The sequence below is a fragment of the Agelaius phoeniceus genome, chromosome 3 (assembly GCF_051311805.1).
Source record: "Agelaius phoeniceus isolate bAgePho1 chromosome 3, bAgePho1.hap1, whole genome shotgun sequence".
NCBI lineage: Eukaryota > Metazoa > Chordata > Aves > Passeriformes > Icteridae > Agelaius > Agelaius phoeniceus.
In genome coordinates this window covers 111,390,105-111,407,309 of record NC_135267.1, presented here as the reverse complement: position 1 = coordinate 111,407,309, position 17,205 = coordinate 111,390,105, and the positions used below count along the sequence as shown (strand labels likewise).

Below are 17,205 nucleotides of genomic sequence, written 5' to 3'. Positions count from 1 at the left end.
CATTGCAGGACACTTTCTCTTTTTTCACTTTCCACTTTCTCTGGAAACTAACCAGAAATATCTGACTTCTGTGCATTTATGCCCACAGCTCTTAAACATCTCTTTCCCTCGTTTTTACACTTCATTAGTAATTTTTCTGCATGCTGAAATGAGCTAGAATATGAGCATCAGGAGGCAAAGACAGTAGGTCTCTTACTTCATACAGAAATACAACCAGTCCTGAGGCATTTAAGAGATACTCCAAGAGCACATGGTACCGGCTCTGGATCTGGGAATGTGCCCAGAATGAACACCCAATGAAAACATAAACTGTGACATTTAGTAAATATAGTTAAAATCACTGTGAAAAAAAATAAAAGTCCAAAATGCCAAATTTTCATTCAGATGGAGATACCATCACCTATGTCCACAGGAATCCTGACTCACACAGAGCTGCTTCCAGGCCATGCAGGGAGACTCTCTGTGTCAGGACTGCTGCCACAAAGACAGGGTAAGGCAAGCGAGTCCTTCATTTGTAGGGCACAAATTCCCCTCTCTCTCAAGTTGTTCACACTTACAGCATGACAAGCAAGTTTGAATGATGGCAAGAAAAACACTTCACATCAGGCCCCTCATTCTCCACAGAACTTAATTTTGTACGCTTTTATAAATGTCTTCCAAGAGAACCAAATTAAACTGCACCAAGGCCCTTTCTGGGTCAGAACAACAGGAGGCAAATAGCTCTGAGCCCTTTGGGGACAAGGCAGGGCTGAGCACATGTGGCTGCAGCTGGGATACAGCAGCATTGGGCTCTGGAGATGGGTGGGCCATGGGCTCCACTTCCTCCTGCCACCCTGCCTCCATTTACACTCAATTCCATTCGTTTTCTGCACAGTTAAAAACTCAGTGAGCACATGTTTAAAAGCCAGTGCCACCATCTGGAACCACATGGGGTTTAACAAAGGCAGAGCAGTGTGGGCAGAGACAGGGTGAACTGGTCCCGGGTAGTGGGCTGGAAGCACCAAAATCAGACCACAAACTCTGTTTGGGATCAGCCACAAGTTCCTCAGGAAGTGGGGAAGACAGCTCTAGGGGCTGCCTGACACCTGCTGTTGTTATTAGTTCTCCCCATGGAGCACAGTGACTTTGGATTTTGGGCAGGCAGTTCCTGGCTGCTGAGGCTTTATGCCTCTGTTATGGTGCTAGGGCCAAAGCTGTAAAACAGCATTAGCAAACATTTTAATTCCATCCTTATTCAGGAAATCCACTTATCACTGAAAAAGCCAGTTGCTTTCACCCTTTGGACTACAAAAGCCATTCCCTGCGGGTAGGTGTTGAAAAACCTACCCAAGGCTCAGCTGAGAGAGGTGTAGGATGGCCCGTAGCATATTCCTATTAGGGAACACTCCTAAACCCAAGGGGGATACGTGGATAAGCCAGGCTCCAGATTCCACTTGTACAAAATTGCAGCTATAATGCAAAAATTCAGTCATGGACAACAAAACAAGTTCAAGTTCTACTGGCAGATTTGAGAATACACCCAAAGCAGAAAACTGAATACTGTGCTGTACATGTTGACCCCCCCTGTGAGGTACACAGTCTGCTCTGGCTTCTCCGAAGAGAGAGGTAAACAGAAACATAAAGCTTCAGGATACAGATGGGAGCAGAAATCAAAGTGACCAACACCAACAAATTACCTAAATAATAAAATGCAGTCGCCAGTCATTTTTCTTACCTCTTCTGACATCAGGATTTGGTGCAGTTCCTTCTGCAGATCGATAAACCGATCGTGATAGATGGCCAAGGACCAAGGTTCCCTGAAGTAGCTGGGTAAAAAAGAAGAAATTTAGTTATCTTGTGAACCTCTCATTAACCACTAATAAAGTATTTACCTGCTTTTTTGCCTTTATAAATTACAGTTCTGGACCCATCGTGATCGTTTGTTCATAAAATGCCTCCTTGTAACAGCATGGTCAATCAATTCTTTTAATGGATGTTCCTGATGTACAGCCAGCTTCAGTAATTACATTTAAAGTGGCTTAATTCAGAGCTGTGGCAAGACCCAGTGAAGAATCCTGATTTTATCAGAATTTAAAAGCCTGAAGACCTGTAAAGAACGGTGTCTCCATTATCTGTCCTCATTTGAGAAAAGCAGATTGCAGGATTAACTGAACTACTGCATAAACAAATTAAATTTGTGTAGACAATGACACAAATGTTGTTCATCATTAAGGTTTCTGGATTAATAAAAGCCAGAAAAACAGGCCACCACAGCGCTGCAATATGTTCTTTGCACTAGTGTGATGAAGCTAAATTGAACCGATTCTAGGAGGAAGCTCTTGTAACTTTTTCTTTCCAGTGACAGCATTCACAGCAGCATTCTTCCATGAAAAAGGAGGAAAAGGATGGAGAGGGCACTGCTCCCTGTAGAACCTCATGGCTATAAATATAACTGGGGGCAGCCAGATTACAAAGCTGTGATTTACTTCTCTCTATAATGAAAGATAAATTTTACAGCTCGGGTGAGATGCTGGGAGTGTAATTCTTGTTAATGCTCACAGTGGTCAGGAGGTGCCCTGTGCTCATCTTCATAATCACTGAGCAGATGTCAGCAGGCTCACCCAGGAAATTGGGAGAGGGGGAATTTGTGTGGTTGCCACCAACACTCATGCCTTGGGAATGGCAGCAGACCCTGGCACTGCCCTCTGGAGCACAGGAACCTTCTCATCTGGTTCAGCTATGTGGCCTTTAAGTGAGCACCTGCATAAGGCAACTTAAACATGCCACACTGATTTAATAATCCTGAGATACCTGTCCACAGAGAACTAATGTGCAGTTTCCTCTCTGCAGATTTTACTTCCTCCATGTCCAAGGGCAGGATTTCCCCCTCCTGCTCCAAAGACACCTCAGCTCTCCCTCACACCCATTAAAATGCTCTGTGCACCTGGCACAGCTTGGCTGGATGTCCACGTGCTTGGTCCCTCTCTGCCCCAGCACCCTTATTCCCCTCTGAGTGCCAGGCTGCCTGGGGCTGCCTCTTGGAATCTGCTTGGTCTGCAGCACAGCAGGGCTCTCTCTCTCCCACAGACCTTTTCACAGTATAAATATTTATGGACACCATTCCAAGCATCATATCCTTGCTTTAGCAAGTGCTGCTTAGCCCAGGAGTTACTGGGACTGATGCTTGCCTGTTCATTTAGATATGCAGGTTAGGATGAGCTCAGCTTTAAGGATCCTTTCTTCAGTAACTGCACACCCCAAAAGTGTGCAGAGAGCTGGAGAAAATAACAATATCCCCTAACATTTAAAACCTCTTCAATTTCAGATGAAAAACCCCACCCAACACGAACCTTTAACTCACTATTGATAATAAATAGCAAAGAGAAAAAGGAAGGTGTTACACAAGAATACATTAAGGTAATTAAAGACTATTTTTACTGATATGCCGTGGTAAAAGCCATGTTCTGCTGGCCAAATGTTTTGTCTTCAAGCTGGCATCTTAAGACTATAATCCGGAGCAGATGATTTCCCCTCTCAACTGAGGTGCAACCTTCCCAACTGCCTTACCTCAGTTAAGGGGCTCACCTGCCTCACTGAGGTGTTGCACTTAATGCTCTTTATAAATGTTTCAGGGGCACTACATATTCCTGCTATTGTCACCAGCTCTATCTATAATCACAACTTTACTGTTCTGGTCAATATCCACAGATTTGGAGCTCAAAACCTGAAATGTGCCACCCACTTTGGAATCTTAAATGCAAGATTTAATGCAAATAAACTGCCTGGTTTTGGGGAGCAGAGAATGCCTTGTCCATATTTTGTAGATAGACTGCCAGAAGGAGCTCCTAGTAACCAACATTTACTCCCAGACTTCCTTCACTTCCCTTCACCTCAAGAACACTAAGGGCCATTTGGAGATTCAGCTCACACAAACAATTCACTTTCTTTGCCGGCTCTGTGCTTCCATCTATTTATCTTTTCAGTTCCAATCACCTTTCTCAGGGGGGGTACACGGTGTTTTTGACAGAGCAGCTCTACATATGGCTGCTAAAGGGAAGCTTAATAATGAAAAACCCCGTTTGAAACCAACAAGTTGACTTTCTGAGGCTCATTCTGAATTTTATTACCACTTCAGCAGCAATCCCTCAGGGCAAGCCGTGGAAGGCTTCAAAGTATAAAGCTCTTCAGTGTACGAGACGGAGCTGGCACACTCCCAACAGGGGCTCAGCGGCTCCTCCGCTATCACAAGAACGGCATCTGCCACATGTGTTTGCACCATTTAGTCTTTCATAACCTGCCAGAGTGATCAGGCTAAATGTGTACAAGATGACAGTGTCTGCCAGGAACATAAGGGGTGTGCAAACTTGGTCACTTCCTAGCGGGGATCCCTGCTGGAAGCCTTTCTGGCTATGACAGTGATTGCGGGAAGGCGTTTGTGACGGGTGGGATGGAATGGGCTCCTGCAGAAGACAATGAACAACATCCTCTGTGTTGCTAAGGAGCTGGTCTCACCTTTCATTGACAAACAACATTTCAAGTCTGTTCTGCCTCATTTGTGAGGTGCAGCCTACATTAGATGAGAGGCAAGGAGGAAGGAAATATTTTGTGGCACAGAATCCTTCTCTTTGCAAGAGATATAAATAAAATGGACAGAGCTGGGCAGTGCTAGCAAGCAAAAATGGAGTGTACACATGGCTGTCCATCTAAGAGCTGCTTAGAATCACTCTCCATTTCATTTGCAGGAACACACCACAATTGGAGAAGAAGCCTTCCCCCTGTGGAAGACTGTTCTATGTCCTGGACCAAGCAAGGACCCAACATTGACCTGCCAACTGGGTCAGGTCTGGTGGCAATGGGATATAGCACTGGCAGCAAGGTGTGAAGCCAGAAAATCTTTAAAACTGAAAGAAAATATGCAAGGATGAAACAAAAAGGAAGTTATAAAGATTAAAAAAAGAGATGAGTGATTTAAGCTCTGTGGTACATCCCCTACCTGCAGGGGAGCTTGTCCATGCCAAATGCCCCATGCTCTGGCCCAGGGTCTAGTTCCAGGTCAGTTCAATCCTGACCCCTGAGCTGTGCCTATGCTCTTGGTGCCTTCTTGCTGCAAGGAGGCTGGGGTGAGGAGGGGATTTTCCACTGCTCAAAGGGCAGGTGGCATCTTGTGATGGTGCCTTTGAGAAATCCCTCTTCAGACTGGAGTGTCAGTGACTACAGGTTTGGAGGATGATGTGTCCATATCTCTTTTTATGCTTGCTACTCACGACTTGCATGGAGGGAAACAACACACCCAAATTAGACTCCTTGCATCCCTCCTACCCATTTTTCCACTAATACACACACTCAAGGGAAGTTCAGAAACTCTGAGAGCCTATGATGTGGGTTGAATCTGCAGCTCTCAATGTCTCTAAGCAATCCTGAATACAGATCTCTTGAAATCCCATTTGTTTCTTCCCAAAGCCATCCACGAGTCACCAGTGCCCTGCCCTTGGTGCCATTAAGCCCAGTGCCCCTTTGGTGATATCTATGCCCTCAGCACCAGCACTGTGAGCACACACAGAGCAGCACTATGGCTTTTAGTACACAATACAAGCAGAGTCACTGATCAACTTAATCTCCTGGTAATCTGTAAGGATTGGAGAGTCTCCTTTCCTCTCTGTATCTTCCCAAGCTTTGTACAAGGCAGGGAATTTTTGAGATAGACATTCACCTTCCTAGGTTGAATTTTTTTTCTAAAAAGAAATATAATGCTTGGAATGCAAAATTCTCCAGGCTGTTCATCTGGAAGATACTCTATCCCTTCTCAAATCCTCAGACTTCAGGACATACAAAGTCATTCTCCAGCCCATGTGGACGGCTCTGGTGGTGCCTCTCAGTGAGTTTCTCAGTGATGCCTTTGGCACATGATAGCCAAAGCTGGGAGCCCAGTCAGGCAGGGAAAGGCTGCTGCTCACACATCCCAGGAATCACCCCAGGAGAACAAGCACAGAGGAGATTGAAGCTGTTCAGCTGACATGGGCTCAAGTGGAACACAATTACGCCAGGAGTGCCTACACAGAGCAGGGACTTCCACTTCTCAGGAGTGGGAAGAGTAAAGTGTTGTGGAGGGATGGGATGCAATGCAATTTCCATTTTCAGGCCATCCTGATAATACTTCCCAACCACAGCTTGCAGATGAACAAAAGTCTTTTCTCCAACACAAGCACAAAAGATGGAACATCCCATCTTGCCAGGAAAATTCAAAATGTGTTGTTTTGAGAACAAGGTATGCATGTCTTTAAGACTCTTAATTACAAAGATATGGTAATACCAGCAAAAGATACAAAATGTTTCCTGATATACCTTGGATAGCTGGACCAGGAATCATAGTGTGTTAAATTAAAGGCAATATATTTATATGCTCCACTGAGCATTTCCTGCATTCATATGACCAATAATTTCAAAAGACAGCTTGTTTACACAGGTAAAAAGCAAGACCAATTTGTGTAAAATCCCCTAGAGCACCACCTGAGAGCATTGTTCTTCAGCACAAAGGACATAACATATTCCCTGACCTGCAATGTCTCAGCATTCACCTACAACTGCTGAACAGCAAATACAAACCAACAGCCTGTTTGTAGCAAGAAGGGCCTTTACTGCCTTGCTCTGCAGTTCTGCTCCCTGAACACCTGCTTGTCCAGGTGTTCGAATATCTCCTGTTAAATTCAGTGATCCAGGACTCTGTTACTGCTCTCACCTGGTAATTAGTGACACCAACAGCCTTATGGACAACAAATCTGTGAGCGAATCCACTGAGCAGGTTCACAAAGTAACAACAGTGCTCACAAATTCACAGGCTGACATTTCTTTTGTCCCTTTTGAGAAGCAAACCCTGGAGAGGAAGCCTGTGCTTTTTTACCTCTTCTCACAGAACCTGCAGTGTCTTGTCTTTGGAAGACGACAGGTTTAAAACTCGTGGTTTACAGCTCCCTTTTAAACATTACTGCAATGGCAAACCAGAGCAAAGGACAACTGTTCTTGCAATTCTTGTTCTGGAAAAATGGCCACTGGCTCCAGACCTTGTTGAGGGTAACACTGCTCCTGCTGGCCCAGACCCAGCCTCCCCTGGGCTGCTGCAGGGACCCGCTGACGTCAGGGGGTGACACTGTGAAACTGCACCACTCACCAGCATCCTCCCTCCGAGTATGCTGGTGATCCATCATGACTGATAAATCAGCTCTGCTGCAGTTTTAATATCCTGGAAATGTTACAGCACTGTACCCAGAGGCACCTTCAGAAAGCAGATCCTGGTATTGAGATAATGCAGCCCTTTCCTGTTCTCCTAAGTGGCCTCAGGAGAGACTCTCTGTTATTTCAGCACTGGCATTTGGTAAAGTTTAGACACCTTAGTAGATCACAGCAGTTGTGGTGTACCAGCTCTCACTGAACTGCTCTCTGAACTTTCTAACCTCAGTGTTTTTTAAAGCTGCTGTCTGTGCTCTCTCTATGAGCACTTTGTGGCTCACCCTGAAATCAGGCTTACTGCATTTTTTTCACGTAGTGTTATTTCACACATAATGTATTATGGAAAATTATTTAAAGGAAATTAAACCTGAGGCACAAAACCATCAAACAGGCTGTGTGCAGGAGTATGATTGCTTTTCTGCAATTGTTTATGGATTCAATCATTCATAATGGTTTGCATAATTACTTGTATGAATCAGCAAGGTTTGGCTGCAAATTAATGTAGCAGGGTTCAGCTGACAAGCTTTAACTTACTAATTTGAATGTGGGGTTTCTTAGTAACATGGCTCTTCATTGGCAAGTTAGCTGCTCCTTTAAAGCTACTTAATATCTGGAAATCTCCAGCCATTTGTATCGATTTGCTCAGTAAGTGCAGCTGTAGCAGTGCACTGTGGGGTTAGCGGTTAATTCCAGGAGCAAAAAAGCCCTTGGTGCTTTGATATCCCTTCAACGTGTTCCTCTTTCCTTACCCCGTCTCTCTCTCTCTTCAGGAAAAGCATACACATTTCCCTCTAATTAGGCTGCAGAAGGTACAGAGCAGCACTAGTCCCTCTCAGTCACACTCACTACCTGTTCCAGAGGTCCTTTCTGGTCTTTTTTAATCCTGCAGAAAAAAGCATCTCAGAGTCTGCCTGATGAACAAAAGCCTACAGTGGAGTCCCTCAAATGTAATCCCAGTGTGCTAATGGTGTGGGATCCAGCAGATTCCAGACAGCAGCAGGGCATTCTGGTGTTCCTCTTAACAAACAACCACTCTTCATTTCAGAAAGCTTGGGTTAAAACCAGCTTTTCCATGTAGCATGCATTTCATGTTTAAATAATCACTGATTATCCAGCCTGTAAGTAATCAAATTCTCTCTACCTTTCAACAATAATGCTGAAAACATTAAATGTTCTTCTTTTCCTTAATGCATTTGTTATATTGTGAGCTTTAGTAGTGTTGAGTCAATAAACAGTCCAGTGTGGTGTTTCTGTTTAACAATCTCACTGAATGAGACACAACCAGCATTTTCTGCAGGTCATGGCTGCCAACGAGTTCATTAATACACAATTACAAAATCCCAAGTAAAAGCCACTCACACCTCATTTGCAAAACAAGCTCCTTAAGTATTTTAGAAACTAGTGGGTGAGATTTTTATGCATTTATGTTAGATTTGACTTTCATTAATGCCAAATGAACCTTACATGAAGCACTTCTATCTCATATTAAAGGCATGATGCCAGTGAGCATCCATTTGGTTGCTAAGTATCAGGAGATCCTCTAATTATCTGTTTTGTACTTAAGATGCAGCAGAGAGAGATTCCACTGCTCTGTGGACATGTTCCATAACTTGGCAACTGCCTTGCAGCTGCCTTCAGCTCAGAAGGACACAAAAGGAATGCTGGTTGCATTCCTCCTCTGTGAAGTAGTGTGGAGGACTGATGACCAGTAAATCTATAAACTTAAAAAGAAAATAAGAAAAGCTTCAGACCTCTCTCTCCACCCCTCTCTTTTATCTGCTGCTAGGGCAATAATGGAAATAATCTGAAGGCCTTTCAGCAAGTGAGGGAGGCCAGGAGCATGGTGTACAGCATGGTATCCCTTCAGAGCACACCACCAGAATTTGCTTTCTTTTTTCTTCAGGAGAAGACTCCCTGCAAAAAAAGAGCCTTGTTCTTGGGGACTCAAATTCTAGTTGACTTTTTGAGATGCAGCCTGATGGGAAATGAATAAAAATTGCAGAAAACTCCTTCCTGAAGTGGATTCCAAATCTACTGAGTAATGCCATTCAGCTCACAGGTGATGTGTCTTTGGCTCCTACATTTTTTCCTGCCCTGGCATAGAAGAACTGCACTGTCAGGCCCCGCTGCTGAGAAATGCACTGGCTGCAGGCAAAAGTGCAAGAAGAGCACCCACTGCATGGCACGAGGCAACTAGAAGGGAGGACAATGTGTGCCTCACCTCCTCCAAGAGTCCAGGCAGTGAACAATCCTTCCTTTGGTTGTGGGTCAAGTCCTGCAGCTTTTAAATCCTGATGAACTCCTACCCAAATCAATGGAACTTTTCGCCAGACAAAAGGAAATGCTGTTTCCCTCATTATTCCCATTAGCTATGGTTCTAGGCACACAAGCAGAAGGGATGACTTTGTCAAGTTTGCTGGATCTCCGGGGCCTGTTGTTAAAGCTAATTTGAGGATGGCATTGGCACATTCTGGCCAGGAAATCCAGTACCATGGGGTTAACTTTCAGCTCTTACACCGAACGCAAATCAGTGAGGAAATTCACTGCTAGGTGCAGTCTCTAATTATTTAAAAGATAATTTGCATGCTACACAGAAATAAATTAGCTCCCAGGTGACAGCTGTTCCACTGTGTCCATTCCTGGAACGAGATGCCATGCTGGGAAATCTAAATGCAGACCAAAAGATTAAAACACTGCATTTTCTTGCCTTGTAGGAAGGCTCTTCCCAAAAGAGAGGCATAAAGAAGAGAGGAGGGGAACAGATGTTTTCAACCATCAAGTTTACAAGCTGAACTAGCACACCACATTTTCACAGTCTATATTTTCGTTTCACTAAGGGGATTTCACATCTTGCCAGTAGACGTGGATGCAAGTGTAACAGGTACTAGTTTAAAAGGAAGGTTTTGAAATCCAAAGCCAGGAACTCAGACCTAACATCAGGTTTGTGTTCATGTGGGATCCTTACAGACCACATGAACAAGGCCAAAACCAGTTGTTTTATCACACACATAGAAATCAGTGAATGCATTTTCCTATTCTGTACCCAAAGCCAACCAGGCACCACTTTTTCTCTACATAAAAGTCTCATGATAACTCACAAGAGATGCTAAACCATTTTTCAGTGTAATGGTTTTCTAACAAACAGTCTTCTCATGGCTTGGTTTTAACAGTGTCTATTGCACACTGCACGCACATATATGCACATTTTATGTGACACTGTACTGTGGGGAGGTAGATAGGTTGTAGATGTGATATATTATGAGAGTACATTATACTGCCAGCCTTCCTCTGTTGCTCCATCTCCTGAAAGCATCAAATTTCTTTGCCAGCTTGCTGTGTGCCAGGACTGCTCTGTGGGGATGCCAGGGAGTTTACCTGTTACACCTGCTGGAGAATGCTCCCTCCTCAGAGGGTGGACATGTGTAACAGGAACACCAAGCTGGGATGAGTGGGAGTGTCTCTGTATGTGTGTGTGTTAAAGTGCCACAAGATCCACACAAGCAAGGATTAAAGAGCAGCATATGTTCACTGCTGCAGAGCAACATATGGGATTTCATTCATATGACCAAAGAGCAAGAAGAGAAGGAACAAATCTATCTAAAGATAAGGTAGAAAGAAGACTGAAAACAACTGGAGGCAATAAAAAAAAAAAAAAAAACAGATAAGAAAAACCTGGCAACTGTAATTCAGGAATTCTGCCACAGGCTAATGAGAGGCGAGATAAAATAATGAGGCAAAAGGTCCCAAACAACATCACAGTCTAATGGCTGTAAAAGACAAGTCCAAAATTAGTTCATCATCACTAATTAAGGAAAGCTGAAGGGATGTGATGAGGCCCTGATACGTGGTATCCCTCTGTGCAGCACGCCAGTGATCCTTTGGTCAAGGTCAGGAAAATACTGCTACCTGTGCTGCAGGCTGGAATCCCAAAGCAGGATGATTTATTCTTCCAGATGTTACTACTGGTGTGAAACCTGCTGGTGCATCTGACAAATGCCCCTGACCACACCTCAGTGTGGTTCACAGAAAAGGTGAGCTCTCAATGTGTGTGTGCACACTGTGATGCCCCAAAAGGATTGAAGGTACCTTGCACAGCCTAAGGAGTTCTTCTAGTGCTCCAAATGTACCATCAGCATGAGCCATGACAGGGAGAGGAAATCAACTGCTCAGCCCATCTCTCATGCACTTGTGCCACCTTCCTTCAGCTCCTCTTTAACACTCACTGACAGTGAATTTCAGGTGAATTTCAAATCTGCTGTGCTCCGTTCCTCTCTTGTAAAACAACCCCAACATTTGCTACAAATCATAATCAAGCCCTAAGGCAGCAATAGTCACAAGCATCTTCTGGACCACGGTACACTCTTCACAGCAAACTTTTACAAACTTTTATCTAAATAACAACATTTAATCTGAAAATTTTGATACCATTCGTGCCTTTCTTCTAATCACTTGTAAATAGAACAAAATCAAACCTGGAAATGTTTCAGGCACCACTTTGTATCACAATAAAAACTGATCATTTGTTCCTGAGCCTGGCTTTCTGTCTCTACCCAGCTGATGTAAGGCAGTACTTCACTACTCCATCTGTGAGTTTCTGTTCCAAAGCATCATTCATGAGGGATTTCTTCAAATGAAAATCAAAAGCAATGAAACATTCTCTCAGAGGAGATGGCACATGACTAGAACTAACCAGGCCTTCCAGTCTCTCTCACCAGATAAAAATAGGCAAGTTGCTGAGTGTGACTATCACCACAAGTTATTTAAAATCTCCCTACAAACCTCTAACTTAAAAATTTGATTCAAAGCAACAAAAATACTTTTAAAAGCGACTTTTGAATGTGAGTCTTCAGTAATAAAGGATTGTTCAAGTTCAGCTTAATGATTAACCTACTGAATATTCTAAACAAAAGTGATAGAGACACCAAAATGCTCATTCAGATGAAAGATAACCAAGTAAACCATTGCTCCTCCTCTAAGTAAATCTCAGACACACAGCTCTTTCCAGGAAGGTCTTCGGGACTTACACTTTTACTGACAATTCTGCTAAATAATGGAAAATATTTTTAAATCTATTTTTCTACCTTCTGTTCCAAGGGAAAACAGCCAAAAGACAAAGCACAATAAGACAAACCTTAAATTCTGCCAGAAGGTAGATTTTGTGCCCAACAGTGAGCTCCTCTCACCTGTAGAGGTCAGTGAGCTGCCCGGCCCTCCAGCGGTAGTACAGGTCATTGAGGAGGCGCTCGTGCTGCCCGTACAAGCAGATGTAGTTGGACACAGGGAAGGGTTCCTTGGAAAAGCAGGTGATGCTGTCCACCATATTGTATCTGCTGAAGTGTATCCTGAAGTAATTCCCATGACTGGCCTCCCCAGTTACAATCTCCGTCCCCTAGAACAGAAAACACCAGGAAAGCTGTGGAGACAGAAGAACACCTGACCTGGCACACGTACAGGGTCAGCGAGGGCTTCCCAGCCTGTAGCTCTCACTGCTTAATATCCACAACCCTCCTGTTAAAACTGAGACACCACTCCTGGCACAGCAGTTCATTGGGCATGTTGCTGTAGCTTGGACACAGATTTTCCATGTGGTTTGGTTTGGTTACTGCCCATCCCACTGTCACCGCAGACACCAGGGGAACCCAGGCCCTCTGGCTGTGCTGGCAGCGTGACATCAGATCCACAGGGACCTGTGACCTCCTGGAGCAGCAGCTGGAGTCAGCAGGGATGACCTGGGGCATCCCAAACAACACTGGATAGCTCTGTTTGGGTAATTCAGCTGAACTCTGTTCAGCTCCTTTATGACACAGAGCACACACATGACATATCACATTTACTGTCAATAAAAGAACATCAATATTGGACATTCACACTCAAACTGTAGCATTTAGCTTCAGCCACTTAAATCAATCACTTAGACAAAAATATAAAAATTTCCTTCAAATCTCACATTGCAGTGGGATGATCAGATAGCTTGAAATTATTTTTTCCAGCTGTATTCCTGTCACAGTTTTATACATTTCTACAACCTGTTGCTAGGCTACAGAAACCTTTAGTATTTCCACACCTAAGCTAGTACCTTTCACTAGCTTCTCTTACTTCTTTCTTAGAAAATTCTTTTAGGATTTTTACACAAAGTTTCTGGAGTGGCTTTAAAAAATATCATCCCTTTCCAGGTAATCAGCAGGTAATCAGAGTGGCAGCAAAATAAGTCTAATCATATTCTAGCAATTTGGAGTAACAAAACCAATTCCTCTCTCTGATAGTCCTTTCTGCTCTCCACTACATGCTGCTCTGGATAGCTCATCCTGGATCTGAAAAGCGAGGTGAGCCATGCTTTGATTCCTCTCCCTAAACCATTTTCTTTTTAAAAAGCCCATTTGTTTCACTGCTGTTCACGTTTTAGGATAAGCACTGAAGTAGCTTTTTAAAAGCTGCTCTTTAAATCAACTGCAAAAATGGGCTTGATACAGAAATTCCCAAGGAAAAAGGTAGAATCTATGTGAAAGAGGATCTTGCCTAGGTGGAAAGTCCTCTCTGGCTTTAAAAGACATTAATCTAGTCCTTTTCTTGCCTCAAGTTCTCCAGTAAGAGAATGTAGCCCAGGATGGGGAGTGCTTCCCCGTGCCCTGTTCCAAGACAACTCTCACAGCTGCAGGACTTGCTATTTTCTAGCAGCACAGAGCATCTCTTCCACAATACTTCCTGCTCTTTTAGAAATGAGCTGAACTTCCCTGCCAGACTGCTATCATCTGTATGCACTTGCAGCACCATACTGCAGGGAGCAAAGAAGGCATGAAATGCTGCTAATACTCTCCTGTGTCCTCTGCATGGAAACCAGGCATCTTTGGAGAAAGCCAAATACCAGGAAGTGTGGAAAGGAACACCCAAGAGGTTGAGTTAGCTCTGTGACTGCTCCTGGTTTTCTCTCCAGCTGTACCTGGTGTGTACTGTGCCTCCAGAACCAGCTACCCTAAACAGGAACATTTTTCCAAACAAACAAGGAGCACAAAACAAGAAAAGTTCCATTATTTAACTTACACGATCACACGGGTCAAGTTCTACATCCAAGGGCACGGAGATTCCAGGCTTGGAAATGTGCAAGTAGTTATAACCCCCAGGAAGAATACCACCTGCCATAAATGAAAATAGGAGATTTATTATGTCATTAACAATGAAGAAAATAATGTATTTGTTTGTCCTCCTTCTGCCATTATCTTTTTCCAGTACATAAGGAGCCTTGAGTGCTGTACTGCACTGGTTTAGATGGTTTTAAAATGTTTTGAAAAACCATCATTTCTAAATGAGATGGCACCTGAGGTGAGATAGACCTGCCTGCACTATAGAAGAGCAAAAATACTTGAGAGGGGATGGAAGTGTGACAGAAATCCAGCTGGACATACCTTGAACTTTACACCTGCTGTATACAGGGATGAGTCTGTCTGAGCCTTCTGGTGGCTCAGAACTGAGCTGAAGGGTTGAATCAAATAGACTCAGCATGGAAACAGCAAGCTCAAAGCCAATCTCCTTGGAGTTGAAGTGGCTGTGTGTTAATTCATCTCTATAGTATCTCCTGGAGAACTTTGTCAGAGGACCTGCAGCCCTGATGCTGGCATCATTGGTGTGGAATTTGGTATCAATCACAACTCTTCCATCAAAAACAAGGCAAGCATCAGTGACAGCCTTAAAGATGTCATAATCCAGTGTCCTGTAGGCAAAGCTAAAAAATGCCTAAAAAGAGATGTAAATAAGTGAAGATAATTGTATATTACTTACTGGCTGATTTCATAAATTAAAACCCAGCCCTTATTCTGAATGTTATTTTACAAAACAAGAATGTGAAATACAGTGTGATTTTAGCCCCACTGTCACAGCAGAGAGATCCTTCTGATCCAGCATTTACAGTTACCAAGGTTAAGACTAAGACAGTAGAAAGGAGAATTACTAAACTAGACTCATCTGCTTCTGGTTATTAGATAAGTTTAAAAACTCCAACGTTTGCCACATCAAACAGCCTAAGTGGCTCTGCATATTTTCTGTGTTAGTCCAAGCATGGAACATAGATATGAACCTTGTTTGTTTTCTTTCAAATGCTCAAGTCAACCTGAAACCCCAGGAACAGAAAAGCACCAATGTATTTGGAATTTAGCAGGATAATTGTGCATTACAAGTGTTTTCCCAACTGTTGAGCCTGTTTACTAACAAACTGAGTTACTTTGGCTAACCAGCACAGAGACAGTCAATGAAATGGAAAGATCAGAAATTAAACTTGTTCAGAGGGAAATGTCATCATCATTCCAGCTATAGCAGCAGAATTTCAGTCAGTGGAAGCTGCAGAGGCTAAGGATCCTAAATCCATAAATTCCTGCTCTAAGTCTCTAAGAAAAAAATCAAATGATAATTCTCTCCTTTTGTTTTCTCATGGTGTGGGCACAGTCCCTGTCCTGGGGCACAAGGAAGCAGAGCTCCTCTCCCCCCACAGAAGCTGGGGCAGTGTGACCAGCACTGCAAAGCAGGTGGTGCTGGGAGCAGACAGCAGATGGGGGAGAAGCAACAACCATGAGCAGCATCCTCAAAGCTCTCTCTGGCAAAGGATAAACTGAGAGCTGGCAGAACATGATCCCCGAACAAATGTAAGTCAAGAGTGCCCACTGGCCTTTCAAGAGGGGTGAAAGGAATAAGAATGAATGACAAGGCTGAGAGATGTTTTGAACACAACCACAGTCTGCAAAGGGCCCAGATGAAGACACTGTCCCACTGCTCCAAGGGTTTGTGAAGTCCCAGAGCCCTCACTCAGAGCTTTTCCCGTGTCAGTGAAACTCACAGGAGTGAGTTTCAGTGCCCTCAGCTTTTAAAACCATCAGACAACAAGTTGCTGTCCCTCCAGCAAGAAATATTCCTTTACTGGCTGAGGAAAGGGTGGAAAGAGTCTCAGATGAGCACATTTTCCCTTGCTGCCTTCATTCTGAACAGCCCAAGACTTAATTGTGCCAGGCCAAAGGAGCATCTGTAATCTGTCCTTCTCTTAGCACCAGCTCAGGATAAATCTGTGACTGGGGTAAAGTTGTTACCCAGTTGTACCCCCCAAAATGCTTTCTTGGGGACTAAGGGCAAGTGTCAGATACTTGACTGCCTGAAAGATAAGGCACAGGGAGCTGGACATTTTAGCAGCACTGGCATAAGCAGAGATAAGCAGTGAAGGAGCCAGAGCCCCTGGGCTTGCTCATAGATAAACTGAGTGATTAACTATGCACAGCTAAGGGAATTTTGACCATCACAGGGAGCCAAAAATCAAGGAAGCTATGCCCATGAGGGCAAGAGGACCACACAGCCCCACATCCTGCTGGCTGACAGGCAGGACAGGGTCACTAGAGGGGAGGGCTGCAACCTCCAGGTGGGAGCCATCTGTCAGCCTGGGCAGGAGGTAGGGAAGAGGGAGGCTGCTGCCATAGGGAAAGAAGAGATTTTCTCCTGTTGTTTTTATCCTGCAGGACTCAACAATTTAAGTCCCCAAGAACTGCCAATCAGCAGTTGATACTGCTGAAATCCCAAAAGGCCCAGAGCTGCTGCACAGATGATTCCTGCAGAGCCTGGTCTCTCGTGAATGCAGCTGCTTTCCTGGTGGAGCTGCTCTCCAGAGCCTGCTCCTCCTCTGAGTCCAGCCTCCCACATGGCTGGAGGCAGACACAGGAGCCTTGCATGGCAGCTGAACTGGTTTTGGAGAATACAAAGCCCTTGACATCACAAGTAATTGCAGGTCTTTTATCTTAGAGGCTGTGAAAGAGAGACCTCCACAGGGAAGGACCGTGGATGGAGGAAGGAGGAGCATGGGGTACAAATGGGCAGGAGAAAGAAACCCCAAGGCAAGGGGCATCTGAAGGAACAGTGCAGGCCATGCAGACAAGGTGCTGGGGAAAATGAGGGGGTGCTGAAGAGGAGCTGGTCTGTGGATACCAAGCTGCAAAAATAAGAACCACATTGAGATCTTTGTGGAAGGATAAAAAT

At 44.2% G+C, this 17,205-nt stretch overlaps 1 protein-coding gene across 4 annotated transcripts in view; it reads right to left on the bottom strand.

Moving 5' to 3' along the window:
- The window catches only part of CFAP61 (cilia and flagella associated protein 61), a 91,079-nt gene that overhangs the window by 8,459 nt on the left and 65,415 nt on the right, over positions 1-17,205 (bottom strand). For all 4 annotated transcript variants that reach the window (XM_077176177.1, XM_054629417.2, XM_077176179.1 and 1 more), the window contains 4 exons: positions 14,604-14,931; positions 14,242-14,333; positions 12,387-12,592; positions 1,715-1,805 (listed from right to left, as the gene is read on the bottom strand). In XM_077176177.1, coding sequence (XP_077032292.1) covers positions 1,715-1,805; positions 12,387-12,592; positions 14,242-14,333; positions 14,604-14,931 — 717 coding nt within the window. The remainder of the gene's footprint in view (positions 1-1,714; positions 1,806-12,386; positions 12,593-14,241; positions 14,334-14,603; positions 14,932-17,205) is intronic.